General features: G+C 37.4%; 1 protein-coding gene across 3 annotated transcripts in view; it reads left to right on the plus strand.

The window, feature by feature from the left end:
• Positions 1–14,499, plus strand: part of SLC38A5 (solute carrier family 38 member 5) — a 70,574-nt gene that overhangs the window by 46,841 nt on the left and 9,234 nt on the right. For 2 of the 3 annotated variants that reach the window (XM_072431006.1, XM_072431005.1), the window contains exons 3-6: positions 4,679–4,847; positions 6,628–6,709; positions 12,924–13,039; positions 13,604–13,677. In XM_072431006.1, coding sequence (XP_072287107.1) covers positions 4,750–4,847; positions 6,628–6,709; positions 12,924–13,039; positions 13,604–13,677 — 370 coding nt within the window. In that variant the 5' untranslated portion in view covers positions 4,679–4,749. The remainder of the gene's footprint in view (positions 1–4,678; positions 4,848–6,627; positions 6,710–12,923; positions 13,040–13,603; positions 13,678–14,499) is intronic. The other variant, XM_072431007.1, reaches the window with a different exon arrangement.

Below are 14,499 nucleotides of genomic sequence, written 5' to 3' on the forward strand. Positions count from 1 at the left end.
TTTGAAATTATTAAAGGAACAGATTCTATGTATTGTGACAGATAATGCTTCTAATATGTTGAGAAAATTAATAAAGTAGATGAAGAAAGTGACAGACATAATAAAGGAAGACAAGTGAAAAGCAATAGTGACATTTTGGATAACATTGTTGAAGAAGCATCTAAGCGTACTACTATTCAACATATGCGTTGTGCTGTTCATACTCTGCAACTTGCAATAAGAGATTGATTGAAAGACCGTCATGCAGCTACTCAAATTGGCAAATTGAGGAAAGTAACTGTTGCAGCCAGGGCCCCTAAAACAGATGCCATTTTGAAAAGACCTGCAGGAAAAGGAGCCATTTTGAAACAACGCGCTGTGGAAGCACTTATCTGATGGTAAAACTTTTGCTTGAACTAAAAGACTTTCTTGAAGAACTGGACAATGAAAATGTTTTATTAACTGGAAGCCAGTGAACACAAGCAAAAGTACAGGAAAATCTACTTTCTAAGCCCTTTACTGTCACCAAGAGTTGCAATCTGAAGATTTAACACCTGGTATATTCTTCTTGAAATGGAAGAGCTTGATATATTGCCTGAACAAAAGTGGATGGTTAATAGCTGATGGCATTGTATCTTCAATGAAGAAAATGAGAGAATCTCTTACTGAATAATCTAATCTTGTTAGCTGCTATTTATGTTGATGCAGTGAGCTGAATTTTGTTGAGCAATGACCAGACTTATACTGCACAAAAGGCCCCCTATGATGTACCAGTTCACATGAAGGGATTACTACCTGAAACACCACCACTGGACGAAGCTATAAGCACTGGTAACTCAGGATCATCCTCTTCAAATGAAGAATTAGACTTGGACAAAATGGAACTTCCAAAAGTAAAGCGACATCGCATATGGGTGAAAGATAAACAACCAGAAAATGTCCAAAAAAAAGGTTCCAGCAGGTTTTTTTTTTAAAGAATTAAAAGAAGTAGAAAAGTATGATCGCTCATGGAAACTGACTGTAGAAGAAGCCATCCTTGTTTATCCCGAGATTATGAGTGATGTGGCTGGAACCGTAACAGCAATGCCACCCACCCAAATCAGTGTTGAAAGACTATTTTCAGCTCTAAAAATAATCAAGTCAGATTTAGGAGCTTCTAGGAAACAGGATCTGGCAGAAGCAATTCTGTTTCTTAGAACAACACTACATTTAGTTAGTTTTTGGATTGCATTCAACAGCTATTCTACTCTACAACTAAATTCCAAGTTTAATATACAAACTGTTTTAGGTTTTCCAGCTTTTGTTTTTGTTCATTTAGTTAAGCTTTGTTTTTGTTTAAAAAAAATATGTGGTTCATATTTTTAAACTGGTACAGTAGAGAGTATGTTGCCTTCATCAATCAACATGGAAAATATATTAGCATATTACAGAGTTTCTCATTTTATTGTCACACTTTTGCATTCAAACTTCACACTTTTGCAACCAAACTTCCCAAAAAAAAAAATTCACCCTTGTCAAAAAATTCTTTTGCATTCAAACTTCATACTTTTCCATTCAAACTTCACACTTTTGCAACCAAACTTCACAAAAAATGTGGGCCCCCTAATTATTTATAAATCAATACATTTATTATAATATAATAATTAATAATAATTATATAATTAAATATAACACAATATTTTTACCATAAAAGTTTTTCTCAAGAAACATTAAATAAAAATATGTAATAATTAATTAAATGATTTATTAATCATTAATGCTTTCTCCTCTTAGGTATTTAGGCAAAAACATTCAAAACCTCATCAATAAAATTGAGGAATGCTTCTTGATTAATTGCTGGTGCTTGTGACTTAAAGTGGAGGATCCCATTTTTATTCCTCACACAACAAATTGAATAATTTCCGGAACGCACTTCAGCTACAACATGCACTGCCCTTTGCCCAAAAGGAGATATTCCCCTTTTGGTTCTCAGTGAGATCTTAAAACCTGTTTCATCAAGAAAGTAGATGTTTTTTCCATCTTTCTTAGCAATGAGATCAAGGATTTTGTAAGCATAGCTAAGCCTTTCTTGAAGAGAGTGCACCTTGTAGGAATTAAAGAAGTTCTTTTTAATGACCATTTGAATTTTTTCAATGTATCTTATCTATTGTTGAAATAGATACATTAATTCCAAATTCGCAAAAAATTGATCCTTTATTTCCTTGAGGCTTATTCCGCAATCTTCAGACATTAACTCCTCCTTTTGGGCTTCATCCAACTTTGAATTTCTCAGACCTCCTCTTGGTAATTTTTCCACTCTACTGGAAGATTAATAGGTCTTAACCCCCCAAGTGGTAATCCCGAGTCCCACTCAGGGTAGCTTTAACCTGAAAAAACCCAATTTCCTTGCTCCGTCGCTTTCCCCAGGCATCCTGCTGGTCCCCGGAAGGTCCTGGGGACACGTCAGTCTTATTCCAGCCCCAACCGCAAACTGCAGAGACGCGAGATCTGCGAGGTTTCCTGGTGACGTAGGCGGAAGGATCAGCGAGAAATTCAAATAATTTTGTATTGGATTCGATACAAAATAGCTGTATTGAGTCCAATACAAAGAAATCTTCATATAATTTATATATATAAATATGTTATATATGCTACATTGTACTATATTATATATGCTAATGTACAGTTTTTTTTTTTTAGTTTATTATTAAATTTATTAACTATTGGACATATTTTGGTGAGTTATACCTAAGAATTAAAGCCTACAACGTAAAATAATTTTGGTTATGGTTGTACTATTACAACCCAAAACCACTGCTATCTGGGAGGCATCACTTCCATTCAGATAACTGTCTACCACTCTTTGACGTTCTGCATTACTTTATTCTATGGCCATAAGGGTAAGTGCAATACTAAATATAAAGCTAATAACCTAAAGATAAAAAGATGAATAATATTATCTTAAAACTTAGAATAAATCCCTGAAATAAAGATATTGAATTTTAAAATTATATATAGTAAAAAAACATAATAATTGACAAATCATCAATTTATTTTCATATATTTATTTATTTTATTTTTTTTTTTTTGTTGATTTATGCATTCTCTCATGTATGAAGACCCCCCCTTTCCCCCCGCATCCACCAATACTTCTTTTTGTTTCCTAATCTTTTATGCAAATCTACATAATCTTGTGTGAAATTTATCTTAAACACCCATGTACACATGCCCATATATTGATATAATTTCTTAGTCAAAGTCTGGGGCATACAATTGTGCAGAAAGTTTCTGTAATAATTGTACATTTGACAGAACATGTTCCATCAGTATCGAAATCACAGTCAAATCAAAAATCAAAGTTGATATTTCTTAAGATAAATGTTGACTTTGATCTCTGTACATAGGCTCAGGCTGAATAACAAGATTCCTTAGTTGTTTATTGTCTTTATTGATTGCTTTTTTGACATAATGCAGCTGTCCAGAAGAGAAGAATAGACTGTTATGTTGTTTTATCAATATTCTGGTTGAGGAAAAAAAACCTAAAGCTGTAGTGTGCAAGCCCATTTATAGCCACAGAACTTTACACAGAAGTGGAGTGCATGGTGACACCTGCAGTCCTCTGTGCAGTGGACCATTTACCACAGGAAGCCCAGATGGAGGGTGACAGCTGCCGAATACAGTAACTTATCCCCTTTCTCTATTCTCTGTAGTGAAATCTCTAATGTTGTGTACAGTGTAAAGATGAGTTGAGTGAAAAGTTGTGACAAGCTGATCTATTCTCAAATGTGAACAACAATTTTAACAGTCTTTTCGGTAGCCATACAGAAAGGCCCCTTTTAGACTTGTGGTAGAAAAAAAACCAACAGGTAGTAGATCTCTAGGTTCTATGCTATGTGCCCTGGAGTGGCAAACTGCACTGCAGGTTAATGCATTTGCATTTCTTTCAGAGAAGGAGAAGCAACTGCATGGCCAGGAGGAATGTTTAACGTTTAAAGAGGCCTAACAGTGTCCGAAATAGTTCATTTTCCTGACCTATACTCCCTGACTACATGTTTAAAGGTCAAAGATGTGGTTATATGATCTTTAAAGAGGGAGATCAGAGTTTGGAAGGGCTGGTTTTCTCTTCAGCCGAGGTGAAATGAACAATTGGCTAAGCTTCCAAACCAGAAATGAGGGGAACCTGAAAAAGTACTTTCTCTAGGAAACTATACCAGTCGTATGTTACTTTTTATTTGCTCAGCAGCTAATATAGCATTACATTTTTTTGACCCATTCAAAACAATTAGGTTTCAAGCTTTCACCACTTTTGGATGGACAAATTAGGTTTTAATTTTCAGGTGTAAAAAGTCTTTATTTACTGTAAGAGCTAGGAATGGTTAACAATAAATGTTTTAGAAACATGATGGACTTTCACTTTAGAGTTTAACTTGATTTATAGAACCTTTATTTTCAATCCAGATTATACAATTATGAGAATGAATGGCTCAAATATCCAGAAAACTGCAACATGTAATTCACCTATGCAAAGGGAGTGTCATCAGTCTGACAAAGTATAATAAAATGAATAATGTACCACCTTTAACCACTACCATTGTGATATTGTGATATTGTAAATTCCTTGCTTTTTGTAAAAATAATACAATATATGCAGCTTTTGTCTGTAGATAATTGGGGTGTAATTCTGATTCCCATTGATTTTTGTTGTTTTCTCCGGCACCAGATCAGTATTAAACACACCAGTGTCTGCATTCCACATCTTTTATCAGCTCAAACAAGTGTCGGGTACCCACTATGGAGATGGATAACTTTGGAGATGGAGAGAACGCTCATATGTTAAATGGAGGTGTTTCGGAAAGCCTGAACACTGAAAGAACCACAGCGGAGGATGGGTGAGCAAAGGGATTTTGGGGAGAAGTCTCTAAAACTGAAATAAAATGATTCTGTTTGTTACATGTGGATATATCCAGGGCTAAGCTACACAGGCACTTTTATTCACTTACTTTTGAGAGGTTTCACCAGTTTAAGGTCAGTGCCCTGGCAAATGTGCATTTAAACAATGATAAAAGCGAACTGCTTCCTTTGGCAGATAAAAATTTCTCATCTGTGGTTGACATGGTGGCTTAGTGGGTAACATTCTTGCCTTGCAGCACTAGGTTTTCAGGTTCAAATCTTGGTTAGGATTCCATCTGCATGGAGCTTGTGGTGGTTTTTCCTAGTCTCTCTGTTATGCTCTGTGCTTAATGTTAGATTATTTGACTTTTCCACAAAATGGCCTTTAATCAATGTTAATGCCAAATGATCATAACAGGGACATTTAATTGCCTTTATAAATACTTAACAATAAGAGTAATGTTTGCATTGCCTTTTGCTAAAATCTGCATTAAATTACCTAAAGCTACAGATACAATGTCATCCTTTCAAAGCAAAATTGTTTAGGTTACAAAAATTAGACCTTGTCTTAGTTGTGCTATCAAACAGGCAATCTAAATAGAAAGAGGAAACACAGTTTGAAAAAAATATCAAGAGGCAAAAGTGGGTACACTAGGAATATACTTATTTAGTACTCCCCCCAGGGTTTTTGTTCTTCCTGAAAAAAAAGGTATCTAATGTTGTTTGTGATGTAGTACACTGTGTATGCTAACAATATTAACTCTCCTTACAACAGTGCCAATGATCTAGGGATGTGTAAGATCAACGAGTTTTAAATGTTCATTCAAGTAAGTAATATTTAAGATAAGTATAGCACAACTTTGTGACAAAACTAGGCAACCTGCAGCAGTACCAGGCTGTCACTACCAGGCTTCTTCAGTTTACATGCAGCTACAGAATCCTGTCCCTGTCCCCATGCAGTGTTTTTTTTCTGGTCATGAAGCAACACTGTTGTCTCCTACCATCTATTATGGGTCAGTTCAGTCCAATGTTACCCATTGCAAGCAGTTTCGGTTGAGTTTTCCTCTGAGAACAGCGGGACAGGTGGTGTGCCCAGAAATATTTGTTCTATAAATGTTTGACATATCTACCAAAATCACCTCATCTGGGTTGATTTACTTAAGAATATTAGGCTGTTAAAGCGTACCTAAACTCAGAATTTTCATTTTACATAAAAGGGTAGACAACCCTTTAATGTAAAGTAAAAATTCTGTTGTTTTGCAGGTGCAGCACTGCCTAGGTGATCAAGGATGAATGGAAGCACAAAGTCTCCCAGGATACCTACGTCACCCATCCCGGGAGGCTCTTGGGTGCTTCTTCAATCCCAGGCATATGCAAAAGGAGCCTTTTCGTGAAAAGGGAAAAAATTGCCAATCTCACGCATGCAGAGTTAGAGATCAGCAAGTTTATTCCAAACTACGTCACTTGATCTCATGCCTGAGTCGGGTGACATAGGAAGAAGAACCCAGAAGAAGAGGCGAATATGACGGTGCCCAGTGCGCCGGCCCGAAAACGGATGCCGGGACGACGCGGGAACTGATTAAAGAGACCTCCTGATTGGATCGGACTGTCCTGCGAGATTGACAGTAAGTGTATTTTTTGTGTTTTGGGGGATTTTGAGTTTAGTTCCTCTTTAACACAGCAAACTGAGTTCTCCCCATGCAAGGGATATTTTGCTTTGCTTAGTAAATTAGATGATGTTCTGCTGCGTTAAACCATGCATTTCTCTATGCCTTCTAGATATGACGTAGAGGAGCCAGCCAGCCAAGAGCAGGAGGGATTCCTGCAACATGTCACCAGTCAAAAAACTCATTTTACTGATGTAAGTGACACAATATTCCATACTACTTAATAAGTTATCTACTGTATAATACCATTACTAAATAGGTGGCACAGTGACTAGCACTCTAGCCTTTGCAGCACTAGGGTCCCAGGTTTAAATCTTGGCCCAGACACTATCCACATGAAGCTGGTATGTTCTACCTATGTTTGCTTGGGCTCTCTGGGTTTTTCCCACATACACTTCAGTCTGTCGTATTTGTCTGTAGACTGTGGCAATGACAAATGACTATGGTAGGGACATTGGATTGTGAGCCCCTCTAAGGGACAGTTAATGACTAATGTAAAGAGCTGGATAATCAATCATATAAATACAAGTTAATAATAATGTGCTTTAATAAACCTTGCTTTACCAGCACTTTCAATCTCTCCATCAAAAATGTACCTGTATGTGAAAATGCTAAAGTTCTGGTATATACACTTATTGATTCTTTTTATATATAAATCCTTTAACATCAAATTAACAGAAAATATAGCAAAATAAAATATAATAAATTCCTCAATATAATTCCAGATAAAAAACTGTGCCATTTCTTAAGGTAATATGACACCAAGCTGGCCAAAGTCTTACCTAAATCTACATATAATGAGAAGTCCGTTTTCTACACAGGCTCACAGTTCTGTAAATACAGATAGCTGTACAAGCACATAAGGTCATTGCCTGTGTCCTAGGGAAAGGTGAAATACTGACTGGGGACAATATGATTGTCTCATCTGAGGTCTGAAATGGAATATTGAAATGGAATGATAGTGATAAGTAAATTAAAAGTAATATTGGTCCCCTAAAGACAAGCAAGCACAGCTAAATAAAAGTAATACAAACCATTATCATCATGCGTGTCACTCCACACTTGGAGGAGGCTGTGGCTGAAGCCTGTTCTACTATCTGCGTACTTTAACTAGGACCAGACTCCACTTTTGTGGTAATTGATCTACCTACACCAGCATATTTATGGCGGACAGGGAAGGTTATCCTCACTCAGTACCATTCATTATCTCACTGGAATCAATGCATACTTACCCAAAGCCATTAAGACACTGTATCTCCAATACCATTGACCTACTATAAAATATATCTCATCCAGGACATAATGGTATTTAGATTTATAAAGCACACAGCTGCCCCTGAGGAAGCCTAACGATGGCGAAACGCGTTGGGTATTAAAATCTGCAGGCAATAACTGACCGTCATATCTCTCATTTGTGTCGGCATACAGCCGATCCGCTTTTGAGTTACTCATGTACAGTAGGTGCTTTATGTCTAGAGATCATGTGATAACTGATCACTCAACTAACTAAAAATTTGTTGGGACTGTTAATAACTACTCTGCTTGTATTGCAGAACACTCAATTGTTTGCCTATGTCTATGTAACTATTTTGAATCATTTGCTGATTATAAGCACTATTGCCAAAAAACCCTCTTTGTTTCTCTCTTCTTTTATTTATTAATACAAACCATCAGTTTTGGGCTTGCCAGTTTAAAATCAGTTTGAAATGCTTTAAGGCTGTATTGTTATGTATGGGTTGTATTTTGCCTGCTTTAAGAAATTTGGGATTCTCATATGGGATTGCAAAACCAATGGGAACGCAAAAGTATGGGAATGCAAAACCAATCACACCTGAATAATAGCCCATCGACACATGCCCTTAGTGATATTTGTATCCCAAAATAAGTGTGTACGCAGGACAAAAATAGAAGTTTAAAAGGTGAACTATTTATACTGCAAATGTTTCTTCTGTTTAAAATTTTAGAACCTTGCATAGGTCTTATGTTTGCAGTGAAGCTAAACCTTATTGTCTTCTGTGTTTAAAAGGAATGAAATCTTTCCTATTTTTTTGGATACGTCTTTTTCAGCTGCATGTAACACCATGTTAGCCATTATTTTTCCTCTGAACCCAAAGACCCCCTTAGCGTGACTTTGTGCTAGTGTCCTCTTTCCAAATTATCAGGCCTGAATTAGGGTGGGTGAACGTGGGTGAACATGCTAAAAAATTATCTCATACCTCACCTACACCTTCAAGAATGGACCCCCAACTTTGCCTGTGGGCTCTGTCCTTGTGGTACCACCTTGCTTTACTCCCAAAAAAAATTAACTTGCATCTTAATCTTTTCTTGACTGATCAAACCCTTTAGTCATGTTGACCATCCAACTATTTTCTTTACTTCTGTTGTGGAAATGTATTGTCACTTCCCACAACAGAATTGATGCAAAAAGAAACAAAAAAGATTTAGAACTTTTGACAGTGTGTGAAAATCTTCAAGGAACGTCTCTTTAAAAATACAGAGCTGCTCTTTCTTCCCTGATTTCCCAGCACTGAGTCTATTTTAAGTATGGCCTATTTATCATTGTCTTTTCCCCACTTATTTGGCTGGCCCTGGCCTTTAAAGAGAAACGTTCCTTTTTTTTTTTTTCATCAGTTCAATGCTAGGTGTGCAATTTTTAATAAAGCTGTGTAATATTTTTATAGCAGGCCTGTTTCTGCAATTTTAGGACACTCGTTTAAATACTTATCCACTCTTTGACTAATGCAGCTTAGAAAGAATTGAAGGGACTAATCATACCTTAAAAATACTTTACTTTAAAAAAAGGAACCACAACACAAGCCAAATACACAAACACATTAAAATAATGCAATGATGAAATAGTAAAGTAAAGAGAAACCCCAGTATTCCAGTTTTTTTCATATATTTGCAGAAGGAAAAAAAAAAGAAATAGAGAGTAGGGTGTGGTGGGGGGAAGATGGGGGGGGGGTCCCAACTTAATGTGTCAGTTCGGGCCTTATAATCAAACACAATAACTCACCCATAACAAGAAGAGTCCCGGGCCAATCTACCATATTCTGAGATGTACTAAACTGAACCCAGTAATACCAGGGCTGGATAAATTTGTCTGTCTGATTCGTCCCAGCTGTCATCAAGTCTTCCATACGGTAAACATCTGCCACCCTCCTTAGCCAGTGCCCAAGGGTTGGCTGTTTGTCAAACTGCCACATTGCAGGAATGCATGCCTAGCTATATTAAATATAACTTTAATATTAATATATGTGAGCTTATGGACAAGGTCTGCCACCAAAGAGACCAGTAAGTAGACAAAGAAGGGCACTCCCAGAAAATATGCAATAACATACCAGAAGCTGATCCACATCTCCAGCAGATATTGTCAGTATGGGGGTAGATCTTAGCCAATTTGAAGGGTGTTCTTTACCACCGAGTAGCCAGCTTGTAATTCCTCCCCTGGTATTTATTGCAAACTGCAGCTTTGTGGCTAAAGTGGAGTAACATATCCATTTGAGTTTCTGGGTCACAAAGCTAGGTGTTTCAGGTGCATGTACAGCTAACAGTGCCTGGTACGAGTAAGACAAGGAACCTTAGGGGGATTCCCCGCTAAACACAGGTATTCCAAAGGCAACAAGGAGCCGCAAAAGGTTGCTGGCTGTGGAAGAGCACCTAACAATAAGCAGTGCTCAACCCATAAATTTTTTTAAGCTGAGTGGGAAGAAGCTGTAGACGGGTGGTGGCCCCTGTATTGTGATCCAACTCATCAGTAACCAACCAAAAACAGCCGGGTGGTTGCTGAAAAGTGCCGGGTGGTGCACCCAGCTAAAATTGGCTGGGGAGAGCACTTATAAGTAAGTTGTATACAGTGCCAGGGGTCCAAAGAGGGCAACTCTTTAGCACATTGACACTCAGGCAAAAGATACCATGACCGATCATGAAAAGTAGTTTGTATTTAAATGACCAGTCTGCAGTGTCAAAAATAGGCAGAGATACATTGATTCACACCATCAGCTGAAGTCTTGCAGTGCTGCTTTGCAACCGGTTGCAAGCTTCGGGTTAGTAATAATCACCACAAAAATTCCTGTGCACAGTTTTTTTGTCTTGTATGGCAATGAAATCTGTAAAAATTATCCAGTTCAAATATAAAAATGTAAGAAGCATAATATACTTATTTCAATGGTAAAAGTAAAAAAAATTGGGGAGTTGAGGGTGGCTTTAGGAGAATCTATAGAGTATTTTTATTGAAGCCGTGTTTTGTTTTGTTTACTGTGGCAGCATCCATAAAGTGATTTTTCATATGTTTTGTATGTTTGCACCTATTTTTCTTATTCTAAAATAGTTTATGATTACTGTGTTAATAAAGAAATTTGCAAATCAACCACTAGAAGGAGCTTGCTTCACTCTGCTATTCTATTAAAACAAGATATCAGCCACACAGGGATTGCATGGTTTTTAATCAGCCAATTTACAGATTAGTTTTGCAGGAAGAAGCAGTATAGCAGTCATTTTGCAAGTCATGGAGCAGAACCTACATATGTAATGAACAAATATGATTGTCATTTTATAACAAACTGTACAAGGAAAGTATTTTAAGGCATTAACATTTATTATAGGATTATTGACATCAGACTGAGCTCTTTAAATATGGTTCTAAAAATTTATTTAGGAGTCCATACATTAACCTGAAAGTTTTTTTCTAGCCCAAATTTGTTCCCCCTTCCACCCCAAACAACTACAACAGTTTTGTCACAATGCAATTACACCTTTTTTTGGTGGTGTATCATAATGTTTATGTTTTTTACCTTTGTGCTGTTGGACCACCAAATTCAGCAAACAGACATCTCAATGAACTCATAGTTGTCACTCGTGATAGCAATAAATGAGATCACTTCTGGACAGGAGTGACTTTTATAGCCATGGAGCATTTTGTGTCTTTGGGATATAGGAAGCCATCCTCCAGGATTAGTATATACCGTGTTTCCCCGATTTTAGGACATCCCCAATAAGTAAGTCACCCCCGATTTTTAAAAAAATAATTAAAATAAGACACTCACCCGTTTATAAGACAGCTCCAGATATCTGATCCTGCGTGTGTGTCCTTTATGCTGGCTGCAGCGTGTGTGTCTCTGATGCTGGCTGCAGGGCGTGTGGGGAATATGAACGGCACATGAGTGATCAGAAGGGGACAATCAATGGAACATGAGTGACTTTCAACAATAAATGTGTACTGTAGTTTTCTTCATAGAAAAATAAGACATCCCCTGAAAATAAGACCCAGGGCATATTTTGGCATTTCAAAAAATATAAGAGAGTGCCTTATAATCGGGGAAACAGGGTAAGTTATATATAAGCATATGTCTTTGGCTGTGTACACACGCGTAGCTACAGCTTATGTAATTTATAAAGAAAAATCCTATGCATGCCCCAGGCAACATGAATACACAGCCCTGCCTGAACTCTGTGGAATAAACAATAAAGATTAAGGCCTGATACAATATGAAGGTCTTTAACTCCTAAACTGAACAATTCTCCTCTGCTGCCTATTTATTCATTACAGACCATTACCATCAATTAAATAACAGCCTATATTCAGTTACTCGAGACCAGAGACATTACTCAGAATTCATTTTATCCAATCACTATCCATCACGGAAGTCAATGAGAATGAAAACTTTCTAATCACCAAACACCAGTGACATCACTGAGAATGCAGCCTAACCACTAAACAGAGACCAGTGACATCACTAAGAATGGAATCTATTCACTAAGTAGAGACCAGTGACATCACTGAGAATGCAGCTTATCCGCTAAATAGAGACCATATCACTGAGAATGGAGTCTATCCACTAAATAGAGACCAGCAACATTACTGAGAATAAAGCCTATTCACTAAACAGAGAACAGTGACATCACTGAGAATGGAATCCATTCACTAAGTAGAGACCAGTGACATCACTGAGAATGCAGCCTATCCACTAAATAGAGACCATATCACTGAGAATGGAGTCTATCCACTAAATAGAGACCAGCGACATTACTGAGAATGAAGCCTATTCACTAAATAGAGACCAGTGACATCACTGATAATGGAATCTATTCACTAAAGAGAAACCAGTGACATCACTGAGAATGGAATCCATTCACTAAGTAGAGACCAGTGACATCACTGAGAATGCAGCCTATCCGCTAAATAGAGACCATATCACTGAGAATGGAGTCTATCCACTAAATAGAGACCAGTGGCATCACTGAGAATGCAACCTATTCAGTGTAAGAAAAAGATCTATATAATTGTAGTAGTATAAAGGTGAAGAATGCTTAGATGCTTACTAAAAGCTCATAGACATTTTGTGCTGGAAAGAATATACTATAGACCTTTTCATTTCTTTGGCTAACCATTTTCTGTTTCTTCCACAGTTTGAAGGCAAGACGTCATTTGGGATGTCAGTGTTTAACCTGAGCAATGCCATTATGGGTAGTGGGATCCTAGGCCTAGCCTATGCAATGTCCAACACAGGAATCATTCTGTTTGTGTAAGTACTCTTTCCCTCCTCTCTGAGTTTCCTGGCATGGATCCAGGTTTCTATCAGTTTGGGAAAGTCCTTTCCATGAACAGCTTCTGGGAGAGTAATAGCCTTAAACAGCTGCCACCGGGGAGATTGCAGGCTCAGATTCCCACAGCCAGAACAGCCTCCACTCAGTATACAGACAAGTAGGGATTATATATATGCACAAGGAGCACCTTACATATCAGTGTATACAGACCACTTATTTATTAAAGAGCAAGAAAACACCATTTTATTCTCCAAAATATTTGCTCAAATCTTTGTATACCCACAGTTATTCAAATCTGCCTTCATATGGAGTTTCGGCACACCAAGCGAAAGATGAGATCAGGCTTTTAGTTGAATGGCCAGCTCTGTTAGTTTATAGTCAGGAAGAAAGTTGCTAAGCCAAAAACTACTATAGGGAAAGGTCAGCAGTAATGTTCACTAGTAGTCCAAAGGAAGTGGAAGAAAAGTGGCAATACATCTGCAGAACTGCAAGTTGTAAAATGTTTTGTTGTCCATTTTATGTGTTCTTGGCTTTCTCTCTAGGATCCTTTTAATATGCATTGCTCTCTTGTCATCTTACTCCATCCACCTTCTCCTCAAGTGTTCAGGTGTTGTTGGTAAGTGTTTTTTCTGAAATATAGTTTTATTGATTTTAAGCAAATAAAATAACATACAAAAGACAAGATACCAAAAAACAACACAATGAAACCAGGCAAAGGTACATGAACCATTCTTGTAATCATGGCATGCAGAAACATAAATAATAAAAGAATATTCGTAACGGGCAGGGGTCCCATATGGTACCCCTGACACTTACTGATGGGCAGTGAGCCACCAGTGCCACACCACTCATGCCAAAAATATCAGAGAAGTAGCACGGAGATGCCAATATAGGATTACAATTGGTACCCATATACAAATCATCACGACACAAACAAACAAACAAACCCAGATAATCGTCGTAGGGGAAGAGAAGGGGGGGAATAGGGAGGGGAGATAAATCAAAACGAACGAGACAGTTCGTTTTGATTTAATAATTAATTTATTTATCCCTTATGCATCATATTGACACTCCAATACACAGTGCTGTTGAAAGCCCTTTATTTTAATAACTTATGGAGAGCTGATGCTTTACAACAAACATTATGGGTCTGTTTTTGAATGGAAGCTTCATGTTTTTTTGCATTTGCAAAGATTCATACATAGAAGAAAGCCACAAGGAGGGAGGGGCAAAGTTTGTGTCCTTGGCACAATCTGCTGCTAAGCTGCTAATCAGTCACCATGCTGACTTATCTATCTTATAGTACAAATGGCACATTTTGTACTATATTTTGTACCACATTTTTTGTGGCACAGAATCTTTTCACATTGGTAACAACTATCTACAAAACAGATATGCTTAAAGAAAAAAAAGTTGTAATAGGGTAAAAATAAATGAT

Source organism: Pyxicephalus adspersus, chromosome Z (genome assembly GCF_032062135.1).
Source record: "Pyxicephalus adspersus chromosome Z, UCB_Pads_2.0, whole genome shotgun sequence".
NCBI lineage: Eukaryota > Metazoa > Chordata > Amphibia > Anura > Pyxicephalidae > Pyxicephalus > Pyxicephalus adspersus.